This window comes from Amphibalanus amphitrite, unplaced genomic scaffold, assembly GCF_019059575.1.
Source record: "Amphibalanus amphitrite isolate SeventyFive unplaced genomic scaffold, NRLGWU_Aamphi_draft 000027F_arrow, whole genome shotgun sequence".
In the NCBI taxonomy this organism is placed as follows: domain Eukaryota; kingdom Metazoa; phylum Arthropoda; class Thecostraca; order Balanomorpha; family Balanidae; genus Amphibalanus; species Amphibalanus amphitrite.
Window position 1 is genome coordinate 1,369,690 of NW_024881523.1, and position 21,755 is coordinate 1,391,444.

Here is a 21,755-nt window from a genome sequence, read left to right on the forward strand (position 1 = left end):
AACGCCGCAACATAGAGGTCTCCGATACGGGTACGTCTCAGCATTTAGTCAGCACGTGACCATTCGCGACGATTGAGGGTGATTGAGGCCTACCAGTCTGTAGCCAATATCCATCGCTAACTGGACGCACAGTCAGCAAGTGACGCCGATGATTTGTTGGGAGTCAATCACTGCAAGTTTATCCTCTTTCTAGCCAGCCCTCAGGAATGAGCCAAGTGGCCAAAACTGTGTGGCGTCAAAGTGGCCATCAAAAAGGTCAAAGGGTTAGAAAGTTGGTAAACAGACTTTTCAGGATGGATTACCAGCTGTCTAAGAGTGTTCTTTCGGGGTACATAACTCAAGGTGACTTAAGCTTTGCTTACCGGAGGGCACAAAACAGTCAAAAACGTCTTAAAATGGCCAAACATGAGTTTCGTTATGCCTGAGGCTAAACAAAACTAGAGGGCTGATGACATCAACCAGGTCATCTGGACTAACTAGTCCACGTTCGAGATGAAACACCCGTCCAAACCCGAAAACAACCCCATAAGGGCGAAGGAGGAGGCCTTCATTTCGTCCCGTTATGTTCCTATGCAAAAGGCCAGGGTCACTGTGTTGTGGGGTTATAGGCGTTCTGGAGTTGATCAAGTCAAGTTACAAGTGGCAACCCAGAAACAGTTTTGGGAAGCAGAATGCTTTTCCAAGAACATCTAGGAGGAATTTCAGCCCTCAAGCTGAACTCGAACCGCGAGTATGAACACATTTATAGAGGAGAAAATGGCATCCGGGAGGTCGTAGGCCCATCTTCAGGCAAGACAGTGCATCAGTGCACAGGTCAAGCAAAGCTTAAAAGCGGTGCAAGGAGACTGTGACAGGCGTTTGTAGCAAGATCACATGCCAGGCACCTCATCGGATCAAAATTTCATAAAAATTTGTTGGTTATGCTGAAGTTGAGGCTCGTCGAAGCGTAGCGCTGTTCCAGCCTCGAGGAGCTCACGGCGCATGTCAAGTCAGTCTGGGTTAACTTTAAGCCTGCTATGCAGCCAAACATGCCGGTTGGCATGCCGCAGCATGTATTCATGTGTTTGCCTATTAAATGGGGAGCACATTGAGGGGTCATAAATATACCAAAACGCAATGTACTCTGTTTCACATGCAAACATAATGTGAGAACGAACTTATGGGACACCCTGTATGTGCGTAAGTTTTGGAGAGGACTAAGTTCCATGCTAAATGAAAGGACGGATGCAGCTGGCACAATAGAAATCACCTGCTATAATGCGCTTTTTGGGGGGCGGCAGTACGCAAATATAGTCAATTGCATGATTTTGCTGGCAAAACAATTTATTGTAACGCAACATTCCCACGATACAGCTCCAAATATGCAAGCATTTCGTCCTGTGCTGTCCAGGATGTTCGATATGGAAAAAACGATTGCTGTGAAGGGATCGAAGGTTGATGAGTTTCGAGACAGATGGAAGTTGTTTATAAGGCCTGGCACACTGGAACTGTTAATCGATTGATCGGGGATCAAGGTACGTGTAGAACTCTGAAAGAGTTTGGTGGTGTCACATGGTGACTGTAATGTGATTTCACTAACGCTAAACATGCCCCCGCTCCTATGACCCATCCGGGCCAACCCGGGACCAGCCCCACCTGTGCACAGTGATGCAAATGGGGTTCACGAGTGGCCATAAATACCCAAAAGTCAAGTTTACCAAATCGAGTTAATTGCGATATGGCCGAGTAGACAAATGTTTGGGGCATCTGAAATCACATGGTGTTCATGTTTTTGTCAAAACCGGCCTCGTGTATAATCGTCAGAAGTCGTGACATTTTCTAGGTCGTAAAATGACGGTCAGACACTCGCAAGTTCAAACGCAGCTGGTTTGCGTTCATTTCGTACAAATTGAAAAAATTATACATGAGAATGATCCCCAAAGCCTTCTGCTTTTAATGCCGGGTCACAAAAAGCCGTATCTCATTCGCCTTGGCGGTAATCTGACTATTTATCATCATGTTGCAATCCCAGTTTTTTACTAAGAAAAAAATGCTTTCTTTCGTTTCACCTACAGCACTTAACACAGTGTGTGCCCGTTAGTCCACCATACCATACCCTTTCCTAATCATTTCTGAGTCGCATCGTGAAAGAATTAAGGCGCTAGCACAGGGCTGACCGGCGCTACAGAGGTTTTTGTCCGGGAGGTCGGGTGCCGCAGTGGGCGCGCAGTGGGCGGGTGGGTGCCGCCGCGCGGCGTCCGAGCGGCGCGGCGGCGCGGCCGCCCGGGCCGCCCGCTGCGCCGCGGCACCCGACCGTGCCGGACGAAAACTTCTGTAGCGCCGGTCAGCCCTGTGCTAGCGCCTTAATTCTTTCACGATGCGACTCAAAAATGATTAGGGAATGCTATGATATGGTGCACTAACGGGCACACACTGTGTGAAGTGCTGTAGGTGAATTGAAAGCAAATATTTTTGGTAAAAAACTGCGGTTGCAACATGATTACAAATAATAGGTCTGTTCCCGTCGCTCCTCCCAAAAAATCTCGGATGAGGTTGGATGAGCTTGGAGGAGAGCCGTTTCAGAGGAGCCACGGGAACATTTTCGCGAGGAAATCAGCTGTTTGCGGGCTGTAACGGTCGGCGATTTATGGCGCGCAAACATAAATCAAGAGATAATAATCGCTTTCTAATAAAATAACCTTAGATTAATATCAAACATTACTATTTAAAGATATCCAATCGTCATCAATCACTAAAATCATTTCCACTTCCCCCAAATCTCATTTATAAACAATTCACATTCGTATTACGTGCGCCAAATATGTCTACGCAAGAGCCTCCTCCTAAAAACCAACTTTCGTTTGGGATGAGGGAGGAGGCAAATAGTGGCGGTGAGATGTGAAATCAAGATGAGCTTGGAGGAGCTTGGAGGAGCGACGGGAACGATTTTTTGAAACGAGAGGAGGTTAGAGGAGCTTGGAGGAGGTTAGAGGAGCGACGGGAACAGTTAGCTCACCGCCAAACCAAAATAGATACGGCTTTTTATGACGTGGCATTAGAAGCAGCAGGTTTCGGGGATCATTTTCATGTATAATTTTTGCAGTTTGCATGGCATGAACGCACGCTAGCGGCACTTGAATTTCAAGTAACTGACAGTCATTTTACGACATCGAAAATGTCTCGACTTCTGACAATCCTACACGAGGCCGGTTTTGACAAAAACATTAAAATCATACTTTTTCAGACACCCCAAACATTTGCCTGACTGACCATATTACGATTTATTCGATTAAGTGAACTTGAATTTTGGGCCTTTTTCGTATTTATGGCCACTCGTGAACCCCATTTGCATCACTGTGCTGTGAGGGGCTGGTCGGCCGGCCGGGCGTGCGGAGCTCCGACCTCCGGGTTGACGCTTCGCTCGCCCGGTCGGTGGTTAGGGGGCACCGCCCGGGGTTGCTTGCCGGGCGGTGCGGGCGGGGGTTGGCGGCCCGCCTGGAGCGCCGGGGAGGTAGCCATCAGATCTCCCCGGCTGGGGAAGATCCCCCAGCTCTCCCCAGGGCCGTGGACGGCACCGTCCCGGCCTGGCCAGGCGGGCCGCCGATGGTGAGCACAACGTTTCATGCTTATTTTTGCCGGTGTTTTTATGTGAATTATGTAAATAAAACTGTGAAAAAAAAAATTCAGTCGGTACTCACCATCCCCTTTGGCGTCAGCGTCCACGTCATCGACGCCGTCGATGTACTGCAGCTCGTCGAACTCGTGCTCGGCCGGGTCGGCGGTGGCCAGGGCAGCGAACGCATCGGTGATGGCGTCACCGAGACCACCCTCGCCCTCGCCCTCAGCGGCAGTCGCCGAGCCGTTGGTCGCGGCCGCATCGTTCTCACTCATGGTGCCGTGGCCGACTGCAATCGGTATTCAGATTCCCACTCTGCGAATAGCGATAGCACAGCTGATTATGCAGCATTCAGCTACAATCTACTACAAATGAGAAACAATATACCTTAAAGAAGCATTTATTTACAAAGTTATATCATACTGTCCTATGCTGTGTATATCTGACTGAGTGCCAAGTGCTCATTAATATCTACCACTATGAACCAGTCATTCAAACTAAAGACATCTCCAAACCAAAACAAAGAGTGTAAGCCAGGCTGCAAGCTATTTAGGTTATGTAATTGAACAGCTAAATAAATATTTATTCAGATTAAAAAACGATTAATTGTAGTTTATAAAGGATTTTAAAATACTTCAATCAATTAATTTATCAAAAGCTGACTGAAAGATCCAAGATCAAAGTTTTTTTTAAGGATTAAAAGTCTCTGAAGCTCCCTCCATGACATCCGTCCCAGGTAAGTCTAGTAGTTGTGGCTTATGAACCATGCTTAATTCACATGTCATTGCTTCATTGCTTCTAATACATCAAGTGCTCATGTACACTCGGGGGCAGATTGATGTTCCACCACTCCCTATCCATCTGGTTCCCATGACACAGCACTGGCTGCTGCTAGTGTTGCCTGCCCTCAGCACTGCTCAGCACTGCCTGCCAGTGCCAGTGCTGCCGGTTGATGTTCCACCACTCCCTATCCATCTGGTTCCCATGACTCAGCATTGGCTGCTCACTGCTGCCAGTGTTGCCTGCCCTCAGCACTGCTCAGCACTGCCTGCCAGTGCTGCCAGTTCTGCCACTGGTAGCTCAGCCAGTGCTGAGGGCTGCCAGTGCATTGGGCTGCCATGGGAGCCCAATGGGCAGGGAGTGGTGGAACATCAATCTGCCTCCGAGTGAACACATAGGTATTCCGGATCCGTTCTCAAATACAAATATGGACTAAGAGTAGGTACCATAGTAGGCACCGAAGAGTAGGTAGAGTAGGTAATGGTGCAGTTTTGCTTATTTTATAAACTCAACCTTAAGGTATTTTTATAGAGGAACTAGTTGAATATTGCTGATACCTATTTAAACAGTAACTTTAAGCATGACCTGATAACTCATCAGCAAAATGTGAGTTAGGCCAAGATTATGTTGTAAGGCTGGGTTACCAGGTTGGCTTGCAAAGCCAAGAGGTAAGGTAAGGTTGTGTTTCAAAAGGTTTAGTCCATCCTGCTAAGAATGGCAACGGGGTTGAAAGCCTGAGCCTCTCTGGCTGAAGCGATAGATCCGCACCAGCACCAGCCCATGCCATCTGAGATGGAAATCAGCACCAGTCTGGAGTTGCACCGAACAAGATTAATAATTCCTACCACAATGTGTAGCTGTCTCAGCTACCTACTTTAACTTCTCGATTTAGCTTGTTCCGCAGACAACGCCCACTCGCACGCCTGCACCCCGCCCCTTTCACACAAACTGAACCCCTGCAAGGGGCTAGCAGCGGACTGAGCGCATTTTGGCTTACTTACCACGGTTCTAATCCTTCAGTCGCCGCCTTGTCACACCTCACCGCACGGACAGTAACTCATATCACGGAAACGGGAAAAAAAAAACGGCTTCTATCCACCCCAGCACGCCATTGCCCGCAGTGAATCATGTGTTCATTTGTATAACACAGCGTAGTACAGCACGGTATGGAAAATATGTCAAGGATTCCTGTTTAGTCATAAATGTATTGCTCTCGATAGCAAACTGCTGACAATCGCAAGCATAAAATAAGTCGAGGCCGCTAAAACAAATTGGATTTTGGAAACAATGTCAAACTTTCGTTTTGGTGTATGATAAATATTTTGTTTTACTTAATGATATATTAATAGAAATGCGCTATCGTTCGAGCATTTTTCTTACACATGAATAATTACTAGAAAATATTGTGAGACATTTATCACGCATCAGTTTTATTTTTCCAGTTGTACTTACCCACTTTTTCACACATCACAGCTGAGCGTCTCCGAGGATGTGGAGTTAGTGGCTAGTGCCTCCTTAGACCCTTTCATCTGTTCAATTGTTAGAAGTCAGACAACATAAGTGATATGGAAGCGAAAGTTGAGACAGAGGCGGATTCAGCCGATCCGTTTGGGGAGGGCAAAAGTGTTCGACCCATTCGGCGTCGGGGAGGGCAAATGCAAGGCAAATGCCCATTTTGCCTTCCCCTAGATCCGCCACTGAGTTGACATCCCTGACCACGGTAACCTTTGACTCAAATCCCGCCGAACATATCTGTTTTGATGGCCGAAAGAGGGGATAGCTTTGCCCCCCCCCCCCCCCCCACGCACACACATTCAACAATGACAGTTTTCTGATGTAAATTACATGTGAAGAATCTATGAAAATATCAGGAGCTGGCTGGATCGCGGTTGATGGGTCGGAGGAACAGACTGCGAGTCGCCGGGTCGGCGCGGGTGGGGTGCGCGCCGGCTGAGCGATGAGCGGCGCTGCATTGGTCGGGGCAGAGAGGCTGTCGTCTCATCAGTGGCAGTGCACCGTTCGACGCTGCCGGCACGGGCAGCCCGGACACCGGCAGTCTCAGTGTCGTCTGCAGGCTGTCATCAGTCCCTGCTTGGAGCAGTCTGGCTGACAACTCAGACGCCTGAAGCTTGACGAAGAATCAGCTAGCGGGGATGAACGTAAGCAGCCATGTCGACTGAGACTTAGTGGCGGCTTACAACAGATGGTGGAACGAGGACTGCTCATAGTTGATCATAGAGTAAGTTCTCAAACGCTTGTAACGTTTGCGTTTTCCTGGCGGAGCATGCAACCGCGACCTGCATAGCATGGTCGAGGGTATGAGTTCAGATATTGTTTGTGCTTTGTCAAGTGCAATGCTGATTGAAGTTATGAGTAGTGTCGGGTATTTGATATTAAACATCTAGTGAAAATAACTCCTACGTAAGTGATAAGTGCCCGCTTTTAGCTAAACGGCATTTCAGACCCTCCCTAACTGCAGTGAACAAGCGAACGGGAAACAAACGCACTGAGAGAAATTTTGACTCCCTTTAGGAGAGTTATCGAGAGTTACCAAAAACGACTCCCTAAAACTCCAGGCAGCTACTCCCCTTTACTCTCCCTCATAACTCTCACTGGAACTCTTCATCACTCTCCTCCATTACTCTTCATAACTCTTTCGACCCATCACTACTCCCCTCTACTACTCCCCCTAGAACTCTTCATTACTCCACATTACTCCCCCCACGTAACTCCCGTTAACTCTCATTACTCTCCCACGGAACTCTCGCGTGAACTCCCCATTACCCTCTCACGGAACTCTCCCGTGAACTCCCCATTACTCCCCCACGTAACTGCCCATTACACCCCTCGTAAACCCTCATTACTCTGCCTCTCTCGAAACTGATGCGAATAGAACAAACCATTTATTGACATTTTCATTTGTGAAGTTCAATCTTACACGTGTATCTTCGTCACAAAACGTGAACAATAATTCATCTAACTGACCAGTTGCGCCTCTTATCTATAATGTGATAAAGAACCAGCTGTTACGCTGTGCACAGCAAACTCTCACTCTTTATCAAAACATGTGAGGCTAAGGCATCCCTTCGACGAAACTCAGCGAATAATCATCGAGCAATGGTATGATTCCAGTACAGAAAAAAAGAAACCCAAAAGCCGGGTAAATCTAAAATGCACAGCACAATGCAGAAGTTGGATTCTTGCATTAAGAACACCGCTTATTTTACGATACCAATTATTTCGTCCGATGGATTAAGGAACGAAGTAGTTACATATCCGTGACATTAAAATAAAAACAGTAATTAACTTCTTAAAACCCGGCCGTCAGCACGACTCACCACTCACCAGCGCAGAGAGCACCCCCCAGCAAACATGCCCACATGGGTCCCATATGGGGTGAATATGGGCCAGATGGGCCCACGTGGGACATGGGCTACAGATGGGCTACCCATATGGGCCCCATATGGGATAAAAATGGGCCAGATGGGCCAAACGCATGCATGGGCTGGAGATGGGCATCCCATGTGGGTCCCATATGGGGTGAACATGGGCCAGATGGGCCCACGTGGGACATGGGCTACAGATGGGCTACCCATATGGGTCCCATGTGGGCGCCGCGTGGGTCCCATATGGGGCCTACGTGGGCTGACCCATATGGGTCCCACGTGTCACCCACTGCCATTCCCATGTGGGACCCATATGGAAGAGGTGGGGGGCCCATGTGGGCCCCATATGGGGACCATGTGGGCATGTTTGCTGGGCCTTCCTTCAGCTCCTGGAGCGGTTGGCCTAGCTAATTTCAACCACACCATTCTACACACCCATTTTCACCAATACCACTGCTCGGTATTATACGGTAATCACTCGGTCCATCGCTGTCATTGGTCAGTCCTCAGTCACTCACACCAGTTGCCAGTTGATTCATCCAATGTTCTGTTAGGTATTACCAACCGTCTTGATGTATAGTTTTAATCTTCCGCCACTGCCACGGGCACACACTTATTTCACCAATTCACTACCAAAGCAATGTAGAAATTCAAATAAATTGCACAATAGTACCTACTGGAATACAAGCAGCAACGTGCACACTGCGCTGCGCCGGCAGCTGGACTGACGCTCGGCCAGCTAGCGCGCGCCGAAGCTTCTAGAACATTACTTTTCTCCAAAACTCCTCAAAACTCTCCCTTGAATAAACTCGATTATGCTTCCAGCTGGAAATGAGGAGAGTAAACAGGCATCGCACGAGAGAGGCCAGCTGACACTCCGCACTGAGAAAAAAATTGACTCCATATGGGTCAAAACTCTTGAAAATGCTCCTCTAAAAACTCCTTAAAACCATTGATAACTCCCTTTCCAGCAGAGTTATTGAGTGTGTTCTAGGGTAACTTCGAGCCTTCCTCATTTTGCGAAAGAGTTTTCAAGAGTTCTTAATGGATGGCGAAATGACTCCATGTGTGACACCCCATAACTCTGTGACGCAACTCTCCATTACTTCCGAAAAACCTTTCCCGAACGTTCCGACAGGAGTAAAAGGGGAGTTACGAAGGGGTTTTAGCATACGTCGCGAGGAGCTGCCGGTGGCCGCCATCTTTTGCGCGTAGTACACAGCACGTTGTGCGGGGCGGCGGGCGAGGTGTTAGTGAAGAGCGTGTTGACTTAGACGGACCTGACCTATATACAGTGACGGATAATTGGACCTTACTTTGGATTTAAAGGTAAGCTTAGCTGTATTTCTCATCATGCTTTTATAGTGCAAAGTGTTATAATGCTGTGATGAGAACATATGGTAACCCCATGTTCTTGATGGGCTGGAATGGTCTCTGTAAGGGTAATTGATTTGTATTGTTCCTGAGTGAAATAAAGATCGGAAACAGCATGCTCTGAGTTTCTAGGTATTGGCAAATATCATACATTATTTCCCTCGAATAAATTGCAAAGTTTGAACGTTTTTTGTCAATGATCTTAAAATCGTTCAACGAAAATGGTACGTCGCATGCCAATGAATGGTCTCTAACAGAAGAGGCTACAGGAGAGGTAAGAAAATTTCCCGTTCTGTCCGACTTGCCCTGATGCTGGCACACTCTGCTATAAAGGCGCACATAGGTCGAGCCTATGTATGTCCCCTCACACGAGGGGCAACTGAACTGATAAACTATAGCAGAGCGGCATGCTTTCGGGATCACGTCTTTAAACGAGAAAAGAGAGCCTATGCTGCGGGTGTTGCGGATAATGATCTTGGGGTTCAGGTAGGGATAAAACTTTTTTAGAGTGGACTCTACCTCAGATCTTAGTTTGTTTGATTGTTTTCCAAAAAAAGGTAGCACAAAGTACCTGTCTAGCTTGGGTAGACCCAAGCTAGACAGGTACTTTGTGCTACCTTTTTTTGGAAAACAATCAAACAAACTAAGATCTGAGGTAGAGTCCACTCTAAAAAAGTTTTATCCCTACCTGAACCCCAAGATCATTATCCGCAACACCCGCAGCATAGGCTCTCTTTTCTCGTTTAAAGACGTGATCCCGAAAGCATGCCGCTCTGCTATAGTTTATCAGTTCAGTTGCCCCTCGTGTGAGGGGACATACATAGGCTCGACCTATGTGCGCCTTTATAGCAGAGTGTGCCAGCATCAGGGCAAGTCGGACAGAACGGGAAATTTTCTTACCTCTCCTGTAGCCTCTTCTGTTAGAGACCATTCATTGGCATGCGACGTACCATTTTCGTTGAACGATTTTAAATTGGAAAGTTAGGATTACACAAGCTTTACACGTCATGGATTATATTGTTATTGCCCAATTATTTTAATATCTATACCAATGACAAATATCAAATTTGAAGGGCTTGCAAAGGAGAGCCAGAAAATAACGTCAGGTCTTGGTCACGTCAGGTCGCGTATGTCTCGTCTCGTCCATCTTGTCTCATCTGCCTACCTCTCAGTCTCCTCCCTCATTTCTTCCTTCCATCTTTCCTCGCTTCCTTTCTCATCACTCCCTCTTTCCCTCCCCTCTCTCTCCCTTTCTTTCTCCCTCTATCCCTCCCTTCCTTCCTGTTTTCCTTCCTTCCTTCCTTCATCCCTCCCTCCTTCCCTCCCTTTCTCCTTCATTATTTCCCCTTCTTCTCTTTTTTTCTTTCTCCTCCATTTCCTCCCACGCAATGTTAAGTGTACCTATAATTTCATGGTTATTAACATTTTTTCAGGGGATGAGCTGGAGAGCCTGCAGCGCATCCCGCAAGACACGTCGGAAGCCAACGGAGGCCAGCAAAATATCCATCCCACAATCGTGAAAGGAGAGCCGGACGAAGAAGACGCAGTATTCGTCGAGGCCCAGGAGGTGGTAGCGGCACCACCAGACCAAGCATTCCTGCTGTGGTAGGACGCCTTTTGGATTCTTAACATCAAAACTCGCGACCGTGAAGCATATGGAGTGAGATCCCCGGAGAGCGTGCCGTGGCGGGATGTCGAAAGCGTTTGTTAATTTTTTAAGCCTCCCACCGCCCCGGACTATGAATACACATTTCTTGAAATATATTTTTTATCTGTGCTTCGGTACACGAGCTTTGGGTGGTTACGCTATTCGTCCAATATTTATTTTCGGGGGGGGGGGGGGGCTGGAGTGGAGTGATGGGAAGTTTGGATGAGTTTGATGGGGAGTAACAAGAGGTATACCATGAAGCTGTAAACGGAGTTTTGGGGAATCATGAAATGGAGTAATCGGGAGTAATTATGAGGCAGTAGGAGAGTCATTGAGAGTAATGGAAGGAGTTTCAGGGAGTATGTTGTTTGTTTTGATAGGGTAAAGGAGAGTAATGAAGAGTTTTCTAAAACGGTAGGGAGAGTTACAGAGAGTTTCTCGAGGGAAGTTTTGGGGTGTAATGGAGAGTTTTAGAGGGGGTGTAATGAGGAGTACCACCTGGGAGTTTTGGGGTGTCGTTTTGGTGAACTCCCCCTGGGGGTGTCATGCGGAGTCAGGATTTTTCTCAGTGCGCGCGTTACACTCGGTAAACTCTACGATACACTCCCCGGACGCAGCCGAATTGGCAACTCTACCGGGAAACTCTCGGAAATACTCTTCGCTACGCTAGGCTTACCGACATTTGAGGGAGTTGCGAAGAGTTATTAGGCGGGAGTTTCAGAGAATTCCGAGAGCCTAAGAGTAAATTTTTCTCTCAGTGCGGGAAGGACAAACATTTGGAAACAAAGACTGTAAATGAAGAGACGTGGACTTTATTGCCGCATAAAGTTTCATTCACGTCAGCCTCGAACCCAATGCACTCACCAGTAACTTTGTGCCTACCATACTCAATACTCAGTGGAAAAATGTAATATCCACATTTATTGTCGCCTTCGTGGAAAAAACTGCGCCAAGAGCCAGACAGATACAGCAATAGGGCTGCCAGCACGCGAAAATGTCGAGCACTCGACATTTCGTTTTCTTGGGCTAGTCGAGAAATAAAAGATATCACATTAGCCGTTTTCACGGCGGCTATCTGGTACACATTTGGTTCACATTTGGTGCAGGTTTGGTCATATTAGGTTCATTGTGTTTCTTAGAAGTTATCCGTTTGGGTTGCACAGTTGCTTGTAGGTATACTAGATTTATTAAATTATCAGACATATTTTCTATTAAAATTCTGAAATAAATTCCTTAGGTATATGAGAATATATGTTGAAAATAAATTAAGTAGGTGCAGATTTGGTCAAGTTTGGTGCATTCGCCAGACTAACACGGCTGATGTAACATAAACGAATTGATACATATCACGAGATGTCGCCTGGCAAAATCGGAGGTGTTATGCGAAACGCTGTTAACCCTATTCCTGGCGGGCTCCGCCGGGACAAGAAACTGGCGGGGGGGGGGCCGATTCGGCCCCCCCCCCTGAGATCTCGAGAACGAAGCAAGATAGCGACAAGCGGTAAACGGCATCGGATACGCACGGCCAAGATCTACAATTTTTACTAAGGTCATTTTCAGGTCAGGTCAAAGATGACGTCACAGGGGTCGAAAAAGTCAAAATGGCGGCGCTAGATATGGAGAGAGTTTTTCTCGAATAACTTTCGAATTAGTCAAGATAGGAACAAACTAAGGGCATCATCGTGATCCTCTCGTCAATCCGCATCGAATGATATATATGTTGACCTCGCAAGGTCAAGGTCAAAGGTTGACCTCAGGTCACGTGACCTCGAGGTCATCATGTATATCATTCGATGCGTCTTGACGAGCTGAACACAATGAGACCATCCACGCGTCTGTATCTTGTTCCTGTACGGAGTTATTGGCCAAAAACCTTTGGTGACCTTTGATGACGTCACATGACCTCACAGCTGCCCAACAGCAAAACAGACCTCAAGGTAGTGAAGGTTGATCGTATATGAACTCATGTATGGTATATGGGGCCATTCCGACCCGTTTTAGTGGTAAAAACAGGGAGTTGATTTTTCCCCCATTGACTTATAATGGGGAGGTCGCGAAATTGACCTGACCTTAGGTCACCGATATCAAAATTCCGAGATATACAAATTGCACATACTGGTACCCTAACTAAACCCTAAAGAGAAGAAATTGATCGGTCAAAAACTCTAGCTCTGGCGTGATTGCAAACTTTTCTGAGGTAGGGTCACCAAACCGCCTCTGGTGACCTGACCTGAGGTCAGATCAACTCAAAATTTTCAGACATGTTGCGTAGAAGCCTTTTAGGAAAAGTCAGAAAATTTGAGCTTCCTAGCTCAACGCGTTTGGGAGAAATAACCAAAAAACCTCAGGGGGGGGGGGGGCTCCTGAGGCCCCCCCCCCGCCAGGAATAGGGTTAAATAACGATGCAGCCCTGCATCTGGCAAATTCTCCATGCCTCGTTTTATGTCGTCGCGCACCGTTGGTTAGACGAGCACGTCAAACAATCAAGTACCTACAAGCAAACCAAATGCATTTTCAATAGACATGCATGCTGATAAAAGCTAGACAGGGGCCGGGGCAAAGCTATAATTGATTTTCGACGAAACCCTTTCACAGGCTTCTAAACACAACATTTCGATCGGTGTATATGTAGTCGACTACAGACAGAATGATGTTCCACTTTTCACAGGCAATTATTTGCCTGGAGTGGTAGGCTGTGCCGCATCACACGGGCTGAGTTCACAAGTTATAGCTGTGTCCCAATGCTCACAATCGACACGCTTAATTGCGTGATAAACGGCACAACTTAGCGCTCCGGTCAACTGATAGCTTCTGAGGAGTGGAACATCATTCTGTAGTCGACTATATACAAAATGCTGCTCTTTGCTTCATAATCACCGATGCAAGTCAAGGTGGCATGCGGCAGCTTCAAGCTCTAGGTCTAGAAAATAAATAATATTTAAAACTGCATTATAAGTGCAAATAGGCATTAGCTCTTCTAAGAAACTGGAGACTCCATGAGAGGCAAGGACATTAGTAACAACGCATAACGTTTTGGGGTATATCTATAAGGGTCGATAAAACGTTATTACTTTAACGTTTTACAGTAACAAGTCAACACATACGAAGTGCAATTAAGTGAGTTATTGGAGGCTCGAACATACCTACCTTACATCGCATGCACTCTCAGGCATCACCTATTTCCTTTTACGACTAGACTTCTTATATAATTCAAAGTACGCTTTTTAGACGACTATAAAAATAGCCGAATAAAACGTACCTCGAATTCTAAATTCTAAATAAAACTAAAACGTATCCCCGCCGACTTCTCGGGAGTTATGCGTCGCTCTCCACATGTCATAGTTCGAAGTCGCCGTGCTTTTCATCGTTTGCTGGAATGCATTGGTTATAACATGCAAATAAATCGTGAATTCTTGTGTATTGCTTGGCCAAGATAGGAACTACAGTTAGGCAATAAAACACGGCTAATCAAACAGACACGCTATAGTTTGCAGGCGCCGGCCGGAAAACGGCGAGCATGCAGCACAGATTATTCAGCCGTATCCACCGCGGGTCCGCACTATTCGATAATTCGACAAAAATACAGCCAACTCACGGCCACGCGGCCTCAGAGGAAAGTGGTGCGTCCCGTGGGCAGTGTGGTGTGGCGCTGGGGGCGGTGACCCACCTCTCGACCCGTGCCTGATGGGTGTCGGCCCCAGCTGTGACCTACCGGGATGCCGTCCTCATTGGGGTAGCGTGTTAACTCCCAATGAAAGGTGTTTCGCCTCTCGTCCCATGTGGAAACCGGCTACTAACTACTAGTTTCACGGTGAGCTATGCGCATTTTGCCATACGAATCCCGAGCATTCCGCAGATAAATACTGTTCTGGCACTATATCCTGTGCTACGGCGTATGGCATGGTGACATGACGTGCTCAACTGAGATATGAGATGACGTGCCAGCATCGCAGCTTATGATAGCCTTATTCCAATGAAGCTAGGGTTATTTGATGACGGTGCTTTTTCAACCATGTAGTAATAATAATGTGCGTTCAATGCGACATGAAACACATCCAGCATACTGCACATCTAATATCTATTCGAGAGTATAGCAGCGACATCAATGTACCTATCCATTGTCAGGTGTCAGGTTATGACACGAACGGCCGCTGGAAAGTGACATGTGTGACAGTGGCGTCTCAATAGGCGACAGTCACAGTTGTCAGTAACAAGCAAAAACGGCGACAGTTGTCTAGTGGTGATTGTCGGACAGTTGTCAGTATGTGACGGTGATAACTCTCACAGTGTGACGGTGACAGCTGTCATTACTACTTATGCACCTATGACAGTCGTATCTTTGTGTGACAGTGAGAGTTGTCAGTACCTACGTCACGGTGACATCTGTGTCAATTTATGACGGTCACAGGAGCAGTGCGTCACGGTGACAGCTATCTGTGTGACGTTCACCGCTGAGTCAGTCAGTGTAATGGGTCCAGAGGGAAGATCCGAGGGCATTGTGGAGATGATAGTTATGCACTTTGTTTTGAGATGATAGTTATCAGTAGCGGCGGAACACCTTCAATTAAGGGGGGCACTGACGACTTTTGGTCCCATTCTTTCCATGCAACGCCCATAGGGCTAATGTTAAAATGCCAAAATCAAAGGGGGCACGGTGCCCCAGTGCCCTCCCCGTCCGCCGCCTATGATAGTTAAAGGGACCCTCCCACCTTAACATTAGTTTTGAGTTGAGATAGCCAAGTTTGCGGCCAGGCTCAGAAACCACCATTTATCCTGGTCGCAACCCCCGCAGCTTTATGGTGTTCAAGAAATTTATTCCCTTTACTTGCAGGGTGGGACCAGCGTGGTCCCTATCTCTTAACCATTACGGGAATCTGATGACGTCATCCGGCTTTCGAACGTCCGTTAAATGTTTGACTAAAACGTTTTGTAGCACGCGGTGGTATATGCTGCTTTGCGCGCAACAAATGCCGCACTTTCAAATAAAGTCGCTAGGAACAGCGGAGATCCCAAAAAGTAAACAAAAGTAAAAGTCTAATATCTTGAAAACCGGTGAATATTTTTCGATGAAATTTGGTAGATATTCGTTTTTGCTCTTTCTGAACCGAGCGACATCACTTTCATGCCAATTCATCAACTTTTTTGAAGGTGGGAGGGTCCCTTTAAAGGGACCCTCCCACCTTCAAAAAAGTCAATGAATTGGCATGAAAGTGATGTCGCTCGGTTCAGAAAGAGCAAAAACGAATATCTACCAAATTTCATCGAAAAATATTCACCGGTTTTCAAGATATTAGACTTTTACTTTTGTTTACTTTTTGGGATCTCCGCTGTTCCTAGCGACTTTATTTGAAAGTGCGGCATTTGTTGCGCGCAAAGCAGCATATACCACCGCGTGCTGCAAAACGTTTTAGTCAAACATTTAACGGACGTTCGAAAGCCTGATGACGTCATCAGATTTCCGTAATGGTTAAGAGATAGGGACCACGCTGGTCCCACCCTGCAAGTAAAGGGAAGAAATTTCTTGAACACCATAAAGCTGCTGGGGTTGCGACCAGGATAAATGGTGGTTTCTGAGCCTGGCCGCAAACTTGGCTATCTCAACTCAAAACTAATGTTAAGGTGGGAGGGTCCCTTTAAGGGGGGCACTGACGACTTTTGGTCCCATTCTTTCCATGCAACGCCCATAGGGCTAATGTTAAAATGCCAAAATCAAAGGGGGCACGGTGCCCCAGTGCCATCCCCGTCCGCCGCCTATGATAGTTATGCACTTTGTTTTGAGGCATTCCTGCTAACTGGCAACGAATAAGATCAACGATCATATATGTTGAATACAAATTTGGAACTGAAATGTGCACGACCTCGAGTCCATTATCTATCGTTAAGTTATTTAGATAGGCAATCTTTTACTTCAGCCAGCTGTGACAATAAAATGCTTAAAATGCGTATTCAAATGTAAAGAAAATGCATCGATTATTTACAGCCCAAAAATTTATTCTAACAGCACAGCGTGGCATGATGGACTCCTTTAGACGGAATTAGTCTTCCTCCGAATGCTGGAAGCCCGCGGAGGACCACTGCAGACCTGGTCACGCAGGTTGTTAGCGTAGGAAATGGCCAATAAAACGGTCGATACCTAATGGTCAGCCAGTCATGCAATGATTCGGACAATTTTCAATATTTCATGCGACGAAACGATTGGCGTAGACGTACTGCGATAGCCGTACTGACTGGGGATACTCTGCGAAAAACGCACCTTGGTTGCTATCGTCACGCAGGTTACGACCTTTCCTGACATATCTAGTCAAATAAGGACTGGATCATTTGTTCAGCCTGCCATAAAGCGCGACCCACCTAAGCACAGTACCAGTTGCATTTTACGATGGACACTGCTCGGGCGAGCAAATTTAGGCATATGAATCGTACATGGGAATGCATGCAGTGATAATTAGGTAAAGATTATCGATAAGGGCCACCACAAATTTTATGGCTGTAAAATATTAACAGCTGTATTTAAGACGTCTCTGTTGATGCGCGCCCCAGAACAAAGTGACCATCGATACAATGCTATGGCTAATTTGTCCCCAATTCGTTGATTCTGACATCTACGCCGCATCTATAACATGAAAAAAGTGAGTAATGCTTAAAACGAGAGCATACCTACACAACAGCCGTGAAAAGTTAAGAAGTTCCATTTATTGACGACGTGACTGGGAGGTCTGCTCGTCTCGTTTCACACAGCCGGGTAGGACGCATGAAAAGTAACTATAGTATGACAAACTGCCAATCACTAACCCTCTCGCCCTTTGTTTCCAGGCGTGACCCGACCATGGAACTGATCGTCTTCGGCACAGTCTTCAACAGCGGCAGTAACGACAGCGGCGGAACCCTTCCCGGTCCTTGGAACGACACCGCCTCACTCAGCACGGTCGGGCTCAGTCTGGTGACCGAGACAGACCCCGGCGCGGGCGGACGACCTCTGGCAGTGGCCGTGGCCATCGCCTCTCTGATGGCCTTCATCGCCCTGCTCGGCCTGGCCGGAAACAGTCTGGTGGTGGTGGTCACCATCGTGGACCACGACCTGAAGGAGCATGTCAGCAACATCATCATCGGCAACCTGGCGCTGGCCGACCTGAGCACCTGTCTCCTGGTGGTGCTGCCGTCGGCCGGCTCCCTGCTCGCCGACCGGTGGCCGTTCGGACCGGTCCTCTGCTGGCTCCACTGCGGCTTCAACTATCTCTTTATCATCGTCTCCATGATGTCGCTGGCGCTGGTCAGCCTGGACCGGAAGGAGGCCGTGGAGGAGCCGCTGCAGTACATCCAGCGCTCGCGGCCGTCGCGCCTGCTCGCCCCTCTGGCGCTCATCTGGAGCACCGGAGCGCTGTTTGCCATCATCCCCGTGGCTCTCCACTGGATACACTACGACTACTGGGAGGGCGTCTGCGCCATCGGCTGGTTCCAGCACCGTGGTACTGTGCTCTATGTCATCGTGGCCTTCTGCGTGTGCTTCCTGATACCGGCCTCGCTGATCGTCTGGTCCAACCACATCATCGTGACGACGTCGCACCGCGTGTCGCGACGTCACGGCAGCATGCGCAACACGAGGGACACCGTCAGCACCCCCAGTCAGAAGGAGAGCACCACGCTGCGCCGTCTCTACCGGTCGATACGGCTCAGAGGCCGGCGCTTTGTGCGCCGCTCACCGGGCGTATCGTCCTCGGTACGAGCGGCACCGGTGGTACCCCCGGCCGGCGCCACCCCGCTGACCCGCACCCGGTCTGAGCCGCAGCGATCCCTGCGCCTGGACGTGTCAGAGCTGGTGTCCGGGTCGCACAACATCGAGAGCATGTTCAGTGAGTTCGGGGAGCAGCGGCGACGGCGACAGCGGGACAACAGCGATCTGGAGTCGGAGGTGGCAACGGTTCACTTGCCGAGTGAGGTGCGCCGGCGCAGCGCCCTCCAGCCGGTTATCGATACACTCACTGTCCGACGACCTGCCCAGCCAGCGGCCCAGGTCGGCACAGAAGTCAATCCCGAGGCGGTCGTAGCCAAAATCAGCAATGGCAGCGAGGTCCGCCGCGGTATCCGCCGTATTCGTCGCCAAGGTGGCGAAGGAATTGGTGGCAGCGGCAGCAGCAGCGACGGCAGCGGCGACAGTCGCGGTGGCGACGACGAAGCTCCTGTGCCAGAGCCTGTACCTCCCGATCCTCTATCGGAGCTCGAGAGTGTCGCCGAGTCGGGCGCCGCACCCGCCCGCCGAGCGAAGATCATCCTGCGCCGCCAGGGCTCGTACGTGGTGGAGAGCTTGCCGGCGTCGCTGCCAAGGCTGGTGGTTCGGCTGGCAGAGTCCCGCTCCTGCGAGGGTGGATCACCTGCCGCTGACCTTCCAGACAGCCTAAAGAGGCCGCTGGAGGCCGCCCAGGCGCGTCCGCTGACTTCCGGCCAGGAGAGGCATCTGGTCCGCTCCCACCGCCGCATCATCAGGTCCATCTCCATCGTGGTGGCCATCTTCTTCGTGTGTATGACACCCTTCTGCGTCACCAAACTGGTGAAGATCATCTTTTTACGGGAAGACCTATTGCCCGGCTGGCTGAACCTTTTGGCCAGCGTAGTGCAGTTTATGTCTTCAGCAACCAATCCATTTATCTACGGCTTCTTCAGACCGGACTTCAAAAGGGCCTTCCTGAGAATATACAGGAAGATGAAACTATCCTCAATTATTTCTCGGCAATAATCTAACCCTCTCTTCCCCTCCCCCTCCTGGCCTCTTCGCCTTCTGTGTTCGTTTTCTAATAGTGTTCCTTTTATTTATAATCTTTGCAACATATTTGTGTAAGAAAGTTCTTATCTATTGTAGTATTTTTTTTTTAATAATTGTAATGTTTTGTATGAAGGTTCATTAATCATGTTGATTTTATAAAAGAGCCAACTTAATTTAAGTGGGTTATTTTACCTATCATTGTTGTGCAATGGTGTTCCACGCTGCATACTTCATGCGTTTGCTGTTCAAATTTCACCCGCACCGATGCCGCAGTATTGCAATAGTCACAACTCAGGATACCCCCCCCCCCATGACGTGTAATTGTGTTATATGAACTTTTCGGAGCAGCAAAAGTTCAGCCCACGAATAGTCGCGGAGAAGAAAGTACCGAATCGGCGGAGGCTAGAGAGTTTCAATTTATTCCTACTTTGTGTTTGTTTTATCCAAAAATTGAACCATGGTGACACAAAAGTGTACGAAATGTATATAGAAGGATAAGTTCAGTCATTTCGTTCTGTGTTGCCCTATCTGGAATCATTCATTAATTTTGATTTAAACGTTTTATGGGTTCATTCCGACTTTCTGTTTGTATAGACAGTCAAGCTCGGACTATCTATGTTTGGAATATGTGCTGTGTAATACAAATGCGAATAAAGCATGCGGCATAAATCGACGCATTTTTCAAACCCCACATCCGTTCTCTCATGAATTTCCGGGAAGCACGAAAGATCTCTTTTAAAAATTGTCCAATCATCCGGTCGTGATCAAACCTGTGTGTTCGTAAGCTTGTTCTGGCATTGCTTGATCTGCCAAGACAAATAAGCTTGAGAAAAATCTAGTGACTGTACCTTTTTAAAAAAAATTTCTCCAACTTATCGGAAATTAACGGGAGAACGGATGTGGGGTTAAAGAACGCGTCGATATGTTGTTTGAAATTGCTGCTCGCGAAGATGTATCAAACGACACTATAATGCATCGACTGTCGAGGGGCTGATAATAACGAACTAAAAGTGAAGCATAGGGTAAGGTGCCTAATTAGCGACCCCCTTAATTAGAACCGTCATTGCTCACGCTCTGTGGATGCCACTGTATTACTGGCTTGATTTTCGGAGAGGTCGTTCATTTTTCTATTAAAATATAGTCATTTTCTGCCCCAATATTCATAAACTGATTTGTAGTGAGCATTTTAGCAAACCATTGCAAAAAACGCTAATAGGGAACTCTTCCCGATTAGCGACCGGGGAGGGTCGCTAATAAGTCTATGGGTTTCCCCATATTAAAAATGGCAAAAAATGCACGACGCCTGAAAAGATGAAATATTATCTCAAAAAGGTAACCTATACGCAAAGCACTCAATCACTCGAACAGGAACGTTTATCCAACACATTTATGTAAGTAAAAACTGATCACGTGATGCACCGAAGGCGAAAAGAAGGCGGAAACCCAAATTTTGCGGGCTGTCTCGTATGATATTCGAGGTCCGCGCTGAATTCGGCACCCCTGCAGTCGGTGACGACATTTGACATCCCCTGCCACACATTGCAAGCTTCAGCAGCACCTCATTTTCATTTCTCTCTTTTCCCCTTTCTTTCCCTTCTTGAGCTATTTGCGACCATGTCAGGCGCAAATAGGAAATATGAGTTGCGACACATTTTTAACCGCCATGCTGTGCACAGTTAAGCGATTCACTATGGAAAAACGGCAATCAATTGAAAAAGGAATGTCGATTCAGAATAAAAAAGGTGCATCATCCTAATGTGCATCGCTTTTCATCAGAGAGGGCCCAAACACACACGTTTTGGATAAGAAACTCGTCATTTTCATTTAAACTCACCTGAAACGTCCCACCAGAAACATCGACAACCGTAAAATAATTAAATTTGATAACCAAAGTATGGCTGACCTTTTGACGATGTTTTCACCCTGTTTTCACCCGCCAGTTTTTCTATAGGGAGGTAGGTCGCAAATCGGAAAGGGTCGCTAATTAGGCACCTTACCCTACCTATGTTTCGTCAATTCGCTTGGCTTGCTTTACGAAGCAAACCATAATCGATGGAAGGCTGCTTCTACATGATAATGATCGTCAATACTAGTGATGTCAATTACGGGAAATCGGAATACCGATACAAAACCAAATACCAACCAACAAAACCACGGGAAAATACCGAAACCAAACCAACTTGGGAAACTGAGAGAAATACCAACTTTTTACCG

The 21,755-nt window shown here is 47.6% G+C and overlaps 2 protein-coding genes across 4 annotated transcripts in view; one reads left to right on the forward strand and one right to left on the reverse strand.

Moving 5' to 3' along the window:
* LOC122364689 (phospholipase D1-like) overlaps window positions 1-5,538 on the reverse strand; it is a 40,923-nt gene extending 35,385 nt beyond the window's left edge. Inside the window, exons 1-2 of one of the 3 annotated variants that reach the window (XM_043335308.1) lie at window positions 5,377-5,538; window positions 3,678-3,910 (exon numbers count right to left, since the gene is read on the reverse strand). In XM_043335308.1, coding sequence (XP_043191243.1) covers window positions 3,678-3,870 — 193 coding nt within the window. In that variant the 5' untranslated portion in view covers window positions 3,871-3,910; window positions 5,377-5,538. The remainder of the gene's footprint in view (window positions 1-3,677; window positions 3,911-5,376) is intronic. The other 2 variants (XM_043335327.1, XM_043335317.1) reach the window with 2 other exon arrangements.
* Window positions 5,539-6,396: 858 nt separating this feature from the next.
* LOC122364698 (tyramine/octopamine receptor-like) lies at window positions 6,397-20,248 on the forward strand. Its single transcript, XM_043335342.1, has 2 exons — window positions 6,397-6,614; window positions 17,597-20,248. The coding sequence occupies exon 2, from the start codon at window positions 17,610-17,612 to the stop codon at window positions 19,512-19,514; it is 1,905 nt and encodes a 634-aa protein (XP_043191277.1). The 5' UTR covers window positions 6,397-6,614; window positions 17,597-17,609; the 3' UTR covers window positions 19,515-20,248.
* The last annotated feature ends 1,507 nt before the right edge of the window (window positions 20,249-21,755 follow it).

Coding starts and splice junctions, on each gene's coding strand:
- LOC122364698 (XM_043335342.1), top strand. CDS start 17,610: ATGGAACTGATCGTCTTCGGCACAGTCTTCAACAGCGGCAGTAACGAC.